The sequence below is a fragment of the Myxine glutinosa genome, chromosome 2 (assembly GCF_964187855.1).
Source record: "Myxine glutinosa chromosome 2, kmMyxGlut1.1, whole genome shotgun sequence".
Classification (NCBI taxonomy): Eukaryota; Metazoa; Chordata; class Myxini; order Myxiniformes; family Myxinidae; genus Myxine; species Myxine glutinosa.
In genome coordinates this window covers 21,982,711-22,000,074 of record NC_136262.1, presented here as the reverse complement: position 1 = coordinate 22,000,074, position 17,364 = coordinate 21,982,711, and the positions used below count along the sequence as shown (strand labels likewise).

General features: G+C 44.9%; 1 protein-coding gene across 2 annotated transcripts in view; it reads left to right on the top strand.

The window, feature by feature from the left end:
- The first annotated feature begins 6,983 nt into the window (after nt 1–6,983).
- Nucleotides 6,984–17,364, top strand: part of SNX24 (sorting nexin 24) — a 71,297-nt gene continuing 60,916 nt past the window's right edge. For both annotated transcript variants that reach the window (XM_068108641.2, XM_068108640.2), the window contains exon 1: nt 6,984–7,179. In XM_068108641.2, the coding sequence (XP_067964742.1) occupies nt 7,117–7,179 (63 nt within the window). In that variant the 5' untranslated portion in view covers nt 6,984–7,116. The remainder of the gene's footprint in view (nt 7,180–17,364) is intronic.

The window sequence follows — 17,364 nt, the reverse complement described above, 5'->3', positions numbered from 1 at the left end:
AGCAGCAATGATACAGAAGGTAGTGAAAATAATACACAAGATACACAGAACATCACAGTAATTGAACTTAATATATTAACTGAAATTAATATACTAAAATACAAGAATAAACATAGCAGCAATCAGGGCACACAGTTAAATGTACCAGATGTAGATCCCTTCCATTCTTGTACTTGCAAGTAGACACGCAGGCTGTGAAACTTTGCTGCTCCTGATGTTGGTGGTAAGACCTGTGGCTGAACGTAAGTAGAGCTAGATGCCACCTTCTCACAGAACCGATGATATCGGAGGGAGTCCAGGGTGTCAGTTGATGTTCCATTGTAGAGAATCACCATCGCTTTCTCTCCTGCTTCTGCCACATCTGTAGAGGCTGAATGTGCATAGAACACCTCGGCTTGCTCTCGGAATATGTCGCTTTCTTTGAATTTCTTGAGGGAAGCTCCCTTCCCGATCCCGTGGAAGCGAGATGTAGTGTCACATCCAAGAACTGCATGTAAGAACAAGATGTGCTTACATATGTCAGCCAAGTAGTTGTTTTGTAGCCTTGATGTTCCAAATGTAAGGCTTCTTTGTTGTCTTCCTTGACTCAGAACAAAAGAACAGGTCATGGGAGTCCAGGCTTGCATGGTAGCAGAGAAGGACTAAGAGGTCTGTATCATCCCCCATTAGCACAGTATTGTTGGTGGTAGCACACTGCACAGCTTTCTGCACAATCAGCAGGTCAGCATCTCCTGAGGCATGGTATGTCTCACAGTTTGCCTTCTGCAGTTCTTCACTTAACATGGAAAGAAATTGCTGCTTGTTCTGCCTGTTGGCCAGGAACTGTTCCTTCTGCATTGTGACAATCATGTCGGCTGTAAATGTCACAGTGGCACCAATCTTCCCTTTTGACCGTCTTTGGTGTGTCATGTCCTTTGTGTTGTTACTTTCATACCCATCAAACACCACTACAGCCTTGCCATACTTCTTCGTTACATACTCCGTATACTGGTGGCATATGTCTTTATAAGTAGATCCATGGGACCATGGGATGCATTGAAGTGCTCCACCATCCAAGACATACTGGCAGCCATCAACTACATTATCTGCTGGAACATGAGGCCCGATAAGACCCCAGATGGCGTCGGCGAGGGCTGGCTTCTTTGCTTCTCGAAGCAGTAGAGAGGAATCAAATAGGGCTGGGGGATAGCTACATAGCTCATATTTGAGGGCTGACGAGTTCATCACTGTTCTGTGCCACTATGACCAGTCTCTGGAAGAGAAGCTGTGGATCAACTTGAATTTGATCTCCATCGATCCTTACAGAAGACTTCATGCCGAGAGTGACAACTTGATCCTTCCTCATGAAGGTGAACTCAGCAGGTGTTAGTCCATCCATGCACTTCAGTATCGCAGTGCCAACGGACTGTGCTGTATCAACGTTGACGGTGGAAAGGGCATTCTCCCCAGTGGCAATATTCCGGAAACTAGGGTCATTGCTGAATGGATTGTGCTCCTATAGATAACTGAGAACTGTCAGTGTGTCCTTCCAGTCACGGGATTGCCTTGCTTTGGTCATGTCTTTGTTCTGCTCTCCAGTGTTGTAGTTGACCCCCGTGAGTCCCTCCATTGCCTGGTTTACTTCTGCACAGGCGGGCATCGATAGCAGCCACAACAGACGTTGTTGCTCCGTCATCCCTCGCCCTCGTGTGAGCCCACCACTGGTTTTTAAACTTCTCATCAGAACCTGCTCAATGACCAGGTCAGGTGAGAGACCTGCCCATAGGCGATCGCTTCGCCGAATCACGTGGAACCCTTCCTCGAAATGTTGTTGGACTTCTGGGTGTTCAGTCTTGAGGTTGTGCATCTGCTGAAGGTACACCCTGGCAGATTTGGTGTAAAGATTGTGTCCTGATGCTGCCAGATAGGGTAGCATGTCCTGGATAGCCTGCAGATGTAAGGCCCAGTTTCCAGTGCGTTCTACACTGATGTATTTTCGTAGGATGTCCAGCATGTCCATGTACTGAACCCAGAGAGCTGGGTTCTTGGTGGACTCGATGTGCTTTTGAAGGCGGTCTTTGATTCTCACTAGAACTTCAGACTGACAAACTTCTTCAGCAGATATAGCCCCATTTATCAGCTTCTCATAGATCTTATAAGCTCCCTCCAGGTCCGCATCTCTGCTTCCATCTGTTATCTGATGATCCGGTGGCCTTGCAGCTGCAGCTGCTTCGGCTGACTCTGACTCTCCATCCTTACTGTTGTCTGGAGTTCCAGATTGCTGTGGTAGATGGAAATCGAACACGTTTGATAGCATCAGTGCATTGAGGGCTGCATCAACAATTGAGTGTGCACGAACTGCTCGCGCAACAGCTTTGCCACACATCATGTGGATTACTGCATTTGGGGCATAGATCAACTCCAGCAGTTCTTGTAGCCCAGAGGCCATCAAGTGTCCGATGCAACCGAGGAAGCTCATTTCTGCATGGAAGCCACCCAAATGCAAGACTATTCGTCTCAGATCACTTTCCATTGGCTCAGAGTTGATAATCATGAGAGCCTTCCACCAGAGTGGCTGATCAAACGTGATTATTGGGTTGACATTGTGGCATCATGCATGCTCACTAACAAATGTCAGGGTCGAGAATATGCATGTGCTATCACTGGGATTCAGATCGATTATCGGCAGAAGCATAAAGTTGCTTTGCCAGGGTGGTCACCATAATGCACGAACTGCATCATTCCTGACCATGCAGGTCTGGGAGACCCAAAGAGGACGGATGCTTTCCACAGGACATCAAGATTTTCACAGCTGTTCTGGACCTGAAGGTTGACAAGCTTCTGGTAGGTCAGTGCCGTCAAATTGTGCCTTTCGTCTTTGTGGTACCGTACTTGTACCCTTCCAACCATTGCCACATCCAAGGAAGTAGCCTTGATCCTGGGGATTGGCTGCCTTGATCTAATTCCAGGGGTTATGGCTGCAATCATTCCTATACCATGGAATGTACCAAGGCCATCAAGCGTGCGGATGTTATGGTTGACATTGTCAGCTACATATTGGACAAACTCTGTCGATAGGTCAGGAATGTTTGTTCCATGGAATTTGGCTGCATTTCGTTCAAACTGGTGCACCTCCTGGTATGCGCAACAAAACCCAAGGTGATGAGTATCAATGAGGAACCGCGATGCAAAGTGGTGATATAGTTGCACGCCCACCCCAAACTGAAGTGGTGCTAACATGACTCTTGGTCTAGTTGCCTGCATCATTGCTTGTCCAATTGCCGCCACTTTGGCTTGAGTTTTGGTCCCGGCAAATAGTTCTTCCAGGAGCACGCGAAGAGTATCTGGAAGAAATCTGACGCCAGCCTCTTGCGATTCTATGTCATCAAGAGCTGGGTAAGACTCATAGGATAACCCGATGTCTTTGATATCTTGTTTGATGAGCTTTGCAGCTGCCTGCACAAGCTTGATCTTCTCTTGATCTTCTGTGTTTGTTTGTTTCTGCTGTGTCTCATAGTAGTCTTGCAGCACCACCCTGGCTGTTGTCCTGATGGTAACCACGTTTGGTTTCCCATTGATCTCGGTGTATATTATCTTCTCACCGAAGTGTTTTTGCAGACTCCTCTTCATATGGGTGTAACCGTATGGTTCATGTTCACTGTGTGCAAGCTTCTGCTGCATGAGGTCAATTAGATCATTTATGGTGATCTGCTCGTCATCATTTTCTTCTATATACTTCACAACCTCCAAGAATGCTGCTGTCCTCTCATCAACGACAGGCCGACCAGCCTTCCTCCTCTTGGAGTCTTCTGTGTTTGTCTGATACGCTACTGGTATCTGCTTGTATGTGCGAAAATTCACACTGCAAGTCTGGTGGTAGACTGCATCTGCTGCATGTAGGTCATGCACATGCAGAATCCGTGCCTTCACAGTCTGACCAGTCATCACCTCGTGCACGACATGTTGCCAAAAGCGTGTCCTTGAATTCAATTGTCCTGACTTGGAAAACACTGACTTCACTTGGCTTCTTTCTCTTTTTTCCAAAATGAGCTGGTGTGCCACAAAACAGGCAATCAGTACTGTAAGAGAACCTCCCTGTAGTCGATCTTAGTGTAGGACTCTCACTGCTTGTACTTGTTTCTGACTCTTGTTGCCTGGTGTCCTTGGCTATCTGTTGTGGATTAATGTATGTCCAGCGACAGTCTTTGTGTATCTTATCACCAGGTACAGCATGAATATTGTCTCCCCTTTTTTTACTGGCCTGGTTGATAGATGAACTTCCCTTCTCTCCAAGTGTTGATACTGACGACCCTCCTCCGTCCACAGACTGCTTGCAAATGACACGCTGTTCATATGCCTCCATTTCCTGAAAGTGGAAAAAAAATATGCACGTTGAAAAATATGCACGCACGGTTGAAAACGTGCATGTTTGGAACTGGATCCTAGTCAGGGATGTGCAGAGGATGTTAGAGGGGCAGGGTCCATGACTCAGAAAAGAGCACTGTAGTTGTGGGGTGCGCGGCGTGTTTAAACTAGTTAGCAGAATATGTACAATGTAACATAATGTAATAAATAGCTAGCTAACTATTATAGCTGGAGGAAATTATGGAAAACCCACCTGATGAGGTTAGTATAGCGTACACCGCGATCGATGACACCGGCACAAATGCATGCTCAGGATTGTCCACTCAGTGGACGGCTTGCTGTCGCCTTCGAATGTCCAATCAGCGGACGGCTTGCTGTCGCCTTCGACTGTCCAATCAGCGGACGGCTTGCTGTCGCCTTCGACTGTCCAATCAGCGGACGCTATTATTATATAGATGTTTTTTTGCTTCAAGGAAAAAAATACAGCATAGTCAAATCTCGGCGATCTCGCAGAAAGGGCTAAAAATCGGTTTTTTGGTCGGATCATATTTATGCATTTTTCAAAACTTTCCACCCATGCAATTCCTTAACACTTTTTTTCCCTCATTCAGGACATATTGAGGATACACAAATCAGTTGAGTTTGCTTCTGTTGCAATTAGTGTGAGGTTGACCCTTTTTTTTGCGTAAAATGCCTGCACTAATTGATTGACATACTTTTCCACTTGCTGAGGGAAAGGGTGTTATTATTACTAAAAGGAGATCCGCCTGTCTGATGTGAAGAAGAAGCACGAGCTAGAGCTGCGTTTTTCACTCACATAGGGAATGGGTGAGACTTTTACTAAAAGTAGACTGGTCTGTCATGTGAAGAAGAACCATGAGCTAGACCTGGGATTTTCATTCCGAGGAAACGGGTATTACACACAACTCATCCATTTATAATAGATTGTGTGTGTACGCACGAATGTGCAAGGCATACTTTTTGTGTCTATTAATTACGTACTATAAATTAACCCTTTAGACTGGTGAGACACCTTGGAAGACACTTCAACACTTGAGACCCAAAACACCCAGATGACCCAAAAGTTATTGATGACCCAAGAGTCCCTGAGGACCCAGATGACAAAGTCCTTCATGACCCAAAAGTCCCTGAAAAAAAAAATGACCTAAAAGACCCAGATGACCCAAAAAATCCCCGAGGACGCAAAAGACCCAATTAGTCCCCTGAGGACCCAAAAGTCGTTAATGACCCAAAAGTCCTTAATGTCCCAAAACCCCCAAAAGTCCGAGGACACAAGACCCAAAAGTCCTTAATGACCCAAAAGGACCCAAAAGACCCCCCCCCCCCCCCTGCAGGCAGGTGTGCTACAAGACGGTGAAGCCCAATGAAAATTTGGTACAACGGACCAACGGCCCCCTAGTTACTATAAGGAGACTGGTCTGTCTGTCCGTAAAGTGAAGAAGAAGCACGAGCTGAAGCTGCGTTTTTCACTCGCATCGGGAATGTGTGTTACATTTACTAAAAGGAGACCGGTCTGTCTGTCACATGAAGAAGAAGCATAAACTCGAGCTGGGAGTTGGTACCTTTAGCTGTTGGCCCCATATTTTTGCTCCGAGGGGGAGCGGCCATTACTTGTTGGGTTAAATGAAGCAACATGTCCGCTGTATGTAGAATAAATAACGTTACAAAAACAAATTGCTGATGAGATGGTTTGACGAGGAATGCGCATAAAGTGTGTGGCATCGATTTATTAATCACCGATTATGATGGGAAGGTTGACCATTACACGTTCCTTGGATCACACTTGACGCTAGTAAAAGGATAACCTGGACACCAAATGAGGTGAGTACGAGTTACAGTGCCAACGGCATCGGGTTACCCAAGTTTGCAGAGTCAGGATGTATCAAAATGGAGTCTGGGATGGGGGGAGAAAGGAGGGAGTGGGGACATTCATGGCCTTCTCATGAAGATACTCATTCAAAGTGGCAAGAGAGAGGAGAGATCTGGGAAAGAGGTTTTAAAATATAGATGGAGTTAGGTAAAAGGTGAACGGGAAAGGGGAGGAGTTTCCACCTCATTTACATACATATAGTTAGAACATTCAGCCCATCGGACAATTTGCTGTAGTACTCAGACCACTGGGAGGGCAATGGCAAACTACCAAGTGTATCGCCTTGATTGGAAAGCTGTTTCAGCATTGAAGGTTACAGGTAATCTAGCCCACCCTTCCACCTACCTGGACACACCTGAGCTGACTGTCACATGATGGATGTCTACCTGTCCATTATACACACTGTGATGAAACCCACCATGATTTGATGATTTCCACAAGTCTCTGTAGTTGTATTCAGGTCTTCCATTCGGTACAGTACAGGTGTGCGCAATAGGGTTTAACCTGCGGACTGTGGAAGCAGAGCACACCTTAACAAACGGGGCGTGGTGTTTATATAGTAATAGTATAAACACACCTGGGGGCAAATGGTCTCCGTCAGCGAACAATTGTATTTCAAAACTGGTTTCACTACATGTACAGTGCGGTCATGTACAGTGTACAGTACATTAGAAATACGGTACAGTATAAACTAGCGTATTTAGCTGTGGGGATTATGCAATCACGCATAGCCAGGAAAGGCGTGGTTATGGCGGATAGCTCCGCCCACTAGGCCACGCCTCCCTTCCAGGCGGTCGATCGCGGCTCCCAGTCCCAGTGAATTCCACGCGTCCGTAGGGATCCCGGGCTCGAGTCGCTGCTCGTTGGGTCCCCGGGGCGAGATGCTCGAGGTCGCTGTGCCCGCGTTCAGCCAAGAGGGCTCGGAGCCCGACCGTGGCTACACGGTGAGCTCGGACAGTACGGCTCGGATACGTCATGGATGAACACAAATCCGTGCTCCCTTTCTCCTTTCCTGTTGTGCATCGTACACCCCCTTGCCCCCCTCGTCTCCCCCCTTGCCCCCCTAGTCTCCCCCTTGCCCCCCTCGTCTCCACCTTTGCCCCCCTCGTCTCCCCCTTTGCCCCCCCCTTCGTCTCCCCCTTTGCCCCCCCCCTCGTCTCCCCCTTTGCCCCCCCCCTCGTCTCCCCCCTCCAGTCCCTCTCACGCCCCCGGTCCTCCTCCGTGCTCTCCCCGCCACCCCGCTCGTATCTTCCGACCGCTTCCCAATTACCACCCTTTCCCTTTGTGCTGTCTTCCCAAACCGCCTCTTCTTCCTCACCTTTAAAAGTTAAACTGCAATATTTCGCTTGCACAACAATGACCAGCAATTCTAATGTTGTGCTTGGAAATCTATTTATTACGTATGCAAACGTGGTGGACTTTTTGTTTACCCCATCCCTACCCCCACCCACCACCATTCCCCCTCCCCCCTCCCCTCTTTTTCCATATAAACCTCCATAAATCCCTCTGTCTCCCAACCTTTCCTTTCTCTTCCCACCCTTTCACACACCCCTCTAACCCCTTCCCCTTTTCTCCCGTTTTTCACTTTTAATTACCTCCGTCACCAAAGGTAGATGGAGGTCATGTGTTTCCCACCTGTCTGTGTGTTTGTGAGCAAGATATCTCAAAACGTTATGGCCTTGATTCAGACGAAACTACGACGACAAGGGTAGGTGTCACAAGACATCTGGACCACCCTATAGTTTGTTTTCAAATTCGAGCAAAGAGCATAAGATCAAACTACAGGGTGGTCTAGATGTCTTGTGACCCCTACCACCCCCCCCTCCCCCCCCCCCCTTCTCATTCATTTTCACAAGTACACCTGGAAATGGTGTAAAATTGCACACAGGACATGGCATCGAATCTTCCTGTGGAAAATAAAATTTCTAATTAATATATGATTTAATTTGATTAATGTTATATATTAATTATATATATGTATATATTTTTTTCTCTTCTCTCTATATTATAAAAGAAAGTTTTTGTTTGTTTGTCTGCGCAAGCTAATCTCCTGAACGGTGAAAGATAGGAGGAAACCGTACATACATACAATGTCTAATACAAAAAATGTCGGGACGGGTCCCCGGAGAGGTTATAGGCTAGGTGGCGAGGCCGCGTCGGCCAAGCTGGGCCCATTTCACAATTAAAAGCTGAGCTGAATTATAGTAGTCAATCGTCTACGGCCGTGAGTAAAAGCTGAATTATAGTAGTAAATTCATTCAAAAAGAACCAAAAATGTCTGGACGGGCCCTGGGAAGGTTATAGGCTTGGTGGCGAGGCCGCGTCGGCCGAGCTGGGCCCATTTCACAATTAAAAGCTGAGCTGAATTATAGTAGTCAATCGTCTACGGCCGTGAGTAAAAGCTGAATTATAGTAGTAAATTCATTCAAAAAGAACCAAAAATGTCGGGACGGGCCCCGGGAAGGTTATAGGCTTGGTGGCGAGGCCGCGTCGGCCGAGCTGGGCCCATTTCACAATTAAAAGCTGAGCTGAATTATAGTAGTCAATCTTCTACGGCCGTGAGTAAAAGCTGAATTATAATAATAATAATAATTCATTTATTTGGTATAGTGCTTTTCATGAAGCCCAAAGGCGCTTTGACAGAGTGCAAAACATAATGCATAACAAAACATGAAAACAACAATTGCAAAAAGACAAGAATCAATAGGGAAATATTTAAAGCAAAAGGAGGGAGAAGGAGAAGTGATAGTCAGGGGTTAGATGCTGTGGGTTGAATGTTGAATGCAGTGCTGAACAGGTGGGTCTTGAGTGATGTTTTGAATGTGGTGAGTGAGGAGGAGTCTCTGATGGTGTGAGGTAGTGAGTTCCAGAGGGTGGGAGCAGCGATGGAGAAGGCCCTGTCCCCCCAGGATCTGAATTTGGTCTGCATGGGGGGGGGGGGGGGGGGGGGGGTCAGGAGGTTGGTACCAGCAGAGCGGAGGTTGCGGGTGGGAGTGTGTCTGGAGAGGAGGTCAGCCAGGTAGGATGGGGCCAGGTTATGGAGGGCTTTGTAGGTCAAGAGGAGGATTTTGTACTGGATTCTCTGGGGGATGGGGAGCCAGTGAAGCTTGTAAAGGACGGGGGTGATGTGGTCACGGGTCCGGGAATGGGTGAGTAGACGGGCAGCGGAGTTCTGAATGTATTGGAGTTTATTGGTGATTATTGAGGGTGAACCATAGAGGAGGCTGTTGCAGTAGTCCAGACGGGAGGTGATGAAAGCGTGGATGAGGGTTTCTGCAGCTGTGGAGGAGAGGGATGGACGGAGACGGGCGATGTTTTTCAGGTGAAAGAAGGCTGTCTTTGTGATCTGTTCTCGTCACGAGAATTATAGTAGTCAATCTTCTACGGCCGCGAGTAAAAGCTGAATTACAGTAGAAAATTCATTCAAAAATAACCCGGGCAATGCCGGGTGCTTTCAGCTAGTGTATGTACATATATATATATATATATATATATATATATATATATATATATATATATATATATATATATATATATATATATATATATATATATCTATAATTCCAGTAATCTCTGTGTGTTTGTTTGTTTGTACGTTTGTACGTTTGTTTGTCTGTGACCGCTGTTTCTCGACAACCACGGGTCCGATATACTTTAAACTTGCCAGGTATATTGCTGGGGACCCGAGGATGTGCCTTTTCAAGGTTTCATATTAATCGGACAATTACTTACCGAGCTATGTCCAAAAAACGATTCAACCAATCAGAGAGCAGCGAGCTATCGCGTGTGCCGAACGTGGCGGACACACTCTGCCTCGGATGGCACATTTGAGAGCGTATTCATTTATTTCCCGTCGGCAAACTATGTTGGCGCTATGTTGGCGTTAAACGATGTTTTAAAACTAATTAAAACCCCGGGGGGATTGTCACTGTACTCGCAAGCGCAAGCCGTTCGCCGTTCGCTTTGGCGTTGCGAATGGACCAAAACATTTCATGCACCAAACCATTTCATGTAAAGCGTTCGCCGTTCGCTTTGGCGTTGCGAATGAACCAAAACATTTCATGAACCAAACCATTTCATGTAAATAGAGGGGGGGATATAATTTTAGATATAGATATAGTACGGGCATGCCCTAGTAGTATTAATTTGAATAAAATGAATATATCAAAAAAAAAATGTGAAAAAGAAAAAGGATTTTTTTTTTGTTTTTTTGTTCTCATACAAAGTTACCTGACCTTTAACAAGGACATTGTTAATATTTACAATAATGGTATTTAATAAAGTTTATATTTGCCGTTTTAATATTGCTACATTAAATTACGCACCCATTGGTATACAAAAATATACCGTTTTAGAGAATTAAATGGGGTTACAAGACATCTGGACCCCTCTGTATAATAAAAATGTGGAATTTTAAAAGGATATTCGTTCTCCATACCTTTGCTAAAAGTTTAATGTACCTTGAGTTTAAATGTACTTCCAAGTTTCGTGTTTTGAATGATGAGTTTAGCTTGGCATCCTCATATTACACACACACACACACACACACCTCACAATGCTGAGATCACATGTTAAAATGCCCCATGCTCTTCGTTTATCCGTTTGTTAAAATTCCATTTTGTCCATCGTCTATGATGTTCGTGTCCGGCATGTGATGCACGTCCGAGCTCTTCCACAAGCCTTATACACTTAAAGAAAGTCATAAGACTTGCTACACTCCAACATGAATTGGTGAAACTCACCTGACAGGAAACCATTTGGTCCACTTAAGTAAGGGGTCAAGAATGTTATTGGTAACCTTGTGTAAAACCATCAATCTTGTAAGAACATTGGCTCAACCTGGCGTCAAATTGATGACTGTATTTGAGCAGCCCGTTTGGTCCACGGCCGGATGAAGGCCTCCCTCTACATGGTCCGTCCTGTTTGATTCAATGAAGTTTGAGCTTCGAGAAGTTTGATTCAATGAAGTCTCTCCATCTGATCTTTGGTCCACCTGCTTCTTCCAGGGCCTTCTCCAGGTTGCCAATTTTGTAATTTTTGTCCATCAGTTCTAAAGTTGCTATGTATTTCAGTTTGAAATGGTTACAGGTATTCACTGGACCTTGGACAAGAAAAATAAGTTATTTCATCATTGTTATAAGCATTCGAGGGACATTACCGGATGTTGGATAGAAAGAGCTGATGCCCTTTAAAATTTTGTAGTTTTGTATTCTTTTGAACTATTTACAATCATCCAACTATTTACAGTTGTCCTTCACTTCACATGGGCCAACCCCTGCTCTGTGGGGAAAAATGGCCTCTAAAGGTGGTTTTTGTTTCTTCACTTCACATGCATCATGTTTTGTACTTATTAGCCCTAAAAACAACATCAATTAATTATTTTTTAAATTCACTGGTGTTGGCTTGGCGGTTAGGGTGCAGGCTTGGGATCTTTGGATCCTGAGTTCGAATCCCGGTCGATCGCTGAATTAACGCCATGGGGGGGTTGACTCAGCCTGTCAACCTTCCGAGGTCGGCAAATTGAGTACCAGCTTGCTGGGATGGATGATCCCGGTGTGTGCCCCGATTTGTAATCGGTACACCAGGCGACTAAGGGTTGGCGTCAGGAAGGGCATCCGGCCATAAAAACATTGCCTCAAACAGGGTACCATGATTGTCATGGGGCCCGCAAGGCTAACCCCCGCTCCAGCGGGGAAAAATGGCCTTAAAACGATCATTCATTCATTCACTAGTAATACCTGTTCTGACCAGGAGCAAAATATTGTGTCAATACTCCCTCCCGGCTGGAGGTCGTGGTTCTTCTTCCTGTGGTGGATGAATGGATGCTCCTCCCTTTCGTAAGACCCGTTCCTGTCTGGTGGGAAAAAAAATAAAAGGGTCAATACCAGCCCCTTCCAGGCAGGGGTCAGTGGTTAAACCACTCCACTTGCACTATTTTCAGTGTACAGCCGAAAATCGCAAGTAGTCTCCCTGTTCTCGATGGGGGTGAGTGGGAATTATTTTGTGCCCATGACCTGCACTTGGGAACTATATATGTAAAATTTGGTGGAGATTGGCCCAGCCGTTTTCAATTACATAATGATCATACATACATGCATACGTACAACCATGCATACATACAAACATACAAACATGCATACATACAAACATGCATACATACAAACATGCATACATACAAACCAGCATACATACAGACATGCATACATACAGACATGCATACATACAGACATGCATACATACAGACATGCATACATACAGACATGCATACATACAGACATGCATACATACAAACATGCATACATACATACAGACATGCATACATACAAACATGCATACACACAGACATGCATACACACAGACATGCATGCATACATACAAACATGCATACATACAAACATGCATACATAGACATGCAAACATACTGACATGCATACATACAAACATGCATACATACAAACATGCATACATAGACATGCATACATACAGACATGCATACATGATGCATACATAAAAACATGCACACATACAAACATGCATGCATACATGATGCATATAGTACATACAAACATGCACACATGCAAACATACATGTGTTACGGACGCGGTTAAAGATGTTATTTTACCGAGCGGTGGTGTTGCCGCGGCCGAACAGTGCTTCCCTGATTAATACCCGATTTGCCCCAAACTTTGGCCAGATCGCGCCACCGCTATTCAATCGGGAAAACTCTAAAGCGACCGAATGCAAAGAGGAAAAGGAATAAGACGAGAAAAGGGTTGAAAATACGATTACTATTTATTACTATTTACAGGCTCAAAATAACCAAGGAGAAGGAAGGATAAGAAAATAATTTACAGAAGATATTAGATACACAGTGCAACGCTAGCTTACCTACAGTCTTAATTAACCCAGGGACAGAACAAACAAGGACAGACTCACGCGGGGAATGATGATAGGACTGGCGGGAGATGGATGGCTGGCGGGATAGGGAGGTCCAACTGGTCCTGCAGCCGATCGACTCGTTGGGCAGCCGCCGCTCCTTCGCGGCCCTGCTCCAAACTGCCGTCCAGGCCTCACGCTGCTGTGGCTGCAGTTTCGGTGGCTCCAGCTGCAGTAAAAATGCAGTTTCGGTGGCTCGAGCTGCAGTAAATGCAGTTTCGGTGGCTCGAGCTGCAGTAAATGCAGTTTCGGTGGCTCGAGCTGCAGTAAGTGCAGTTTCGGTGGCTCGAGCTGCAGCTCAACTCTGGACTTCTCTCGGACTCAACTCAAAGCGCCTCTCTTGGACCCAACTGCTTGGACTCCCTCTCGTCTCTCTGTAAAAGCTCATCTCCTCGGGAAATGCCCTGCCGTGGGTTATATAGGCCCCGCCCCTCAACCTTTGCAAACCTCCCCGATCGCTCTTCCTCCGCCCTCTCTAGCCAAACCCCTGGCTCATGGTTGGTCGAGTGGGGCTGGCTCACTCCTCCCCTCTATGATGAGGTGGAGACACGCCTTTATTCTCCGACCCTGCCTCGTGGTCAATGGCGGCAATTGGAGGGGAGGTTCTTGGCAATGGCACTCGAGGCCTGGCAATGACGAAAGGGGAAATGAAAGTTTTGGGAGTGGGAATGAAGGGAATCTATCTCTTTCACTGGTGCAATGGAGTATTTCAATTAATGGGAGACACAGCCTTACCCTAAAACACATAATAAGATATAACTATTGAACAGGGGTATTCTATGATTGGCTGTAGTGTGGATGCTTTATGGACTAATTATGGGACGCCCTTTGACCTTTACACAGCTCCGGAGGCAGGAGGCGCAGAATGAACACTAATAATAATACACCCAATCAAAAAAATACAGTCCTCATATCCGCAAAACATGCATACATACATGATGCATACAGTACATACAAACATGCATACATATATGATGCATACAGTACATACAAACATGCATACATACAAATATGCATACATACATACAAACATGCATACATACAGTCACGTGAAAAAGTAAGTACACCCCATGTAAAGTTTTGACTTTTTCAACATATTTCAACATACAGCTATTTGATCTGCATTTCAACAATATTGAGAGATAAAGGTGATACAATATAACAAATATCATGAAACATTTACATTTTGTAGGCCATTGTATAATTTAAATAAACATAAATGCAAATTTCGCATGTGGAAAAAGTAAGTACACCCTTGGCTCTAATAGGTGGTATTGCCCCCTCTGGCAGAAACAACCTCAAGTAGGTGTTTCTGATAACTGTCTACCAGTCTCTGACATCGACTGGGAGAAATTTTTGCCCACTCCTCCATGCAGAATTCTTTCAGCGGTGCGATGTTTGAGGGGTTTCTTGCATGCACAGCTCGTTTCCAATCCGTCCACAACATCTCGATGGGATTTAGATCCGGGCTTTGACTTGGCCATTCCAGAACCCTCCATTTCTTTCTTTTCAGCCATTCCTTGGTGGATTTACTGGTATGTTTAGGGTCATTGTCATGTTGCAAGGTCCACCTTCGGTTGAGCTTCTACTTTCCGACAGATGGCCTCACATTATCCTCAAGCACCCTCTGGTACAATGAAGAATTCATAGTGGATTCTATGATGGTGAGCTGCCCAGGCCCTGATGCAGCAAAGCTGCCCCAAACCATAATATTTCCACCACCATGCTTTACAGTTGGTATCAGGTTCTTGTGGTCAAATGCTGTCTTTGGTTTTCGCCAAACATATCTTCTGGTACTGTGGCCAAATAGCTCTACCTTTGACTCATCTGTCCAGAGCACATTGTTCCAGAAGTGCTGGTCTTTGCCTAGGTGTTCAATGGCAAACTTTAGTCTTGCCCTGATGTTCTTTCTGGACAGCAAAGGTTTCCTCCTGGCACACCTCCCATGTAGATCAAATTTGTGCAGCCTCTTTCTTATGGTAGACTCGTGCACTTTGACATCAACAGTGGCAAGAGCTACCTGTAGGTCGCGTGATGACATTCTGGGGTTCTTAGAGACTTCTTTCAGCGTCTTGCGGTCTGCTCTCGGGCTGAACTTGCTGGGGCGGCCTGGCCTGAACAAGTTGGCAATTGTTTGGAATCTTCTCCACTTGTAGATGATCTTCCGGACAGTCGAATGATTGATTTCAAATTGTTTGGAGATCTTTTTAAATCCCTTCCCAGACTCGTAGGCATCTACAACCTTCTTTCTGAAGGCCTCAGAGAGCTCTTTTGATCTAGGCATGGTGACGCCGCACACTTCAACAACAAAGAGCAAACCAAACGAAATGTCTGAGGTTTAAATAAGATAGGTTCCTCCAAGATCCTCTCTAACGATGTTCTAATCATTTGCACCTGAGCTGGTGCACCTGATTCTAATTTTAGGTATTTGAAGTAGTGATAAATGTAGGGGTGTACTTACTTTTTCCACATGTGAAATTTGCATTTATGTTTATTTAAATTATCCAATGGCCTACAAAATGTAAATGTTTCATGATATTTGTTATATTATATCACCTTTATCTATCAATATTGTTGAAATGAAGATCAAATAGCTGTATGTTGAAATATGTTGAAAAAGTCAAAACTTTACATGGGGTGTACTTACTTTTTCACGTGACTGTACATGATGCATACAGTACATACATACAACCATGCATACATACAACCATGCATACATACAACCATGCATACATACAAATATGCATAAATACAGACATGCATGCATACAAACATGCACACATACAAACATGCATACATACATGATGCATACAGTACATACAAACATAATACATGCAACCCTGCATACATACAATCATGCATACATACAACCATACATACATACAGACATGCATACATACAGACATGCATACATACAGACATGCATACATACAGACATGCATACATACAGACATGCATACATACAGACATGCATACCTACAGACATGCATACACACAGACATGCATACACACAGACATGCATACACACAGACATGCATACACACAGACATGCATACACACAGACATGCATACACACAGACATGCATACACACAGACATGCATACACACAGACATGCATACACACAGACATGCATACACACAGACATGCATACACACAGACATGCATACACAGACATGCATACACAGACATGCATACACACAGACATGCATACACACAGACATGCATACACACAGACATGCATACACACAGACATGCATACACACATACATACACACAGACATGCATACATACACACAGACATGCATACATACACACAGACATGCATACATACACACAGACATGCATACATACACACAGACATGCATACATACACACAGACATGCATACATACACACAGACATGCATACATACACACAGACATGCATACATACACACAGACATGCATACATACACACAGACATGCATACATACACACAGACATGCATACATACATACAGACATGCATACATACAGACATGCATACATACAGACATGCATACATAGACATACATATATAAAAGCATACATACATAATGCATACATACAAACATGCATATATACAAACATGCACAACATACAAACATACGGACATGATGCATACAGTACATACAAACACATGCATACATAAAAACATGCATACATACATACATGCATACATGCATACACACATACAAACATAACAAACACATGCATGCATACACACATAGACCCTGGTGTTGGGCTAGCGGCTAGGGTGCCGGCTTAGGATCCTAGGATCCTGGGTTCGAATCCCGGTCGATCGCTGAATTAACGCCAGGGGGGGTTGATTCAGCCTGTCATCCTTCTGAGGTCGGCTAATTGAGTACCAGTTCACTGGTAATTCCCTGTTTGTCTTTAAAGGCGGCAAAAAGGGTTGGCGTCAGGAAGGGCATCCGGCCGTAAAACATTGCTTCAAAAAAAAGGGACCAAAAAAACAACAACAACCACGGTTCCCGAAAAAGGCCAACCCCCGCAAAATGGCCTCTAAAGGTGGTTATTTTTATATATATGCATACATACATGCATATATACGTGGGGGATTTCATTGAATTCCCTTTGCTGATCGTGACAGCAGCGACACTGTGACCTGTTCTCATTGGCGTCTGGCTGTCTGACTAAAGTATCAGCTGTTGAC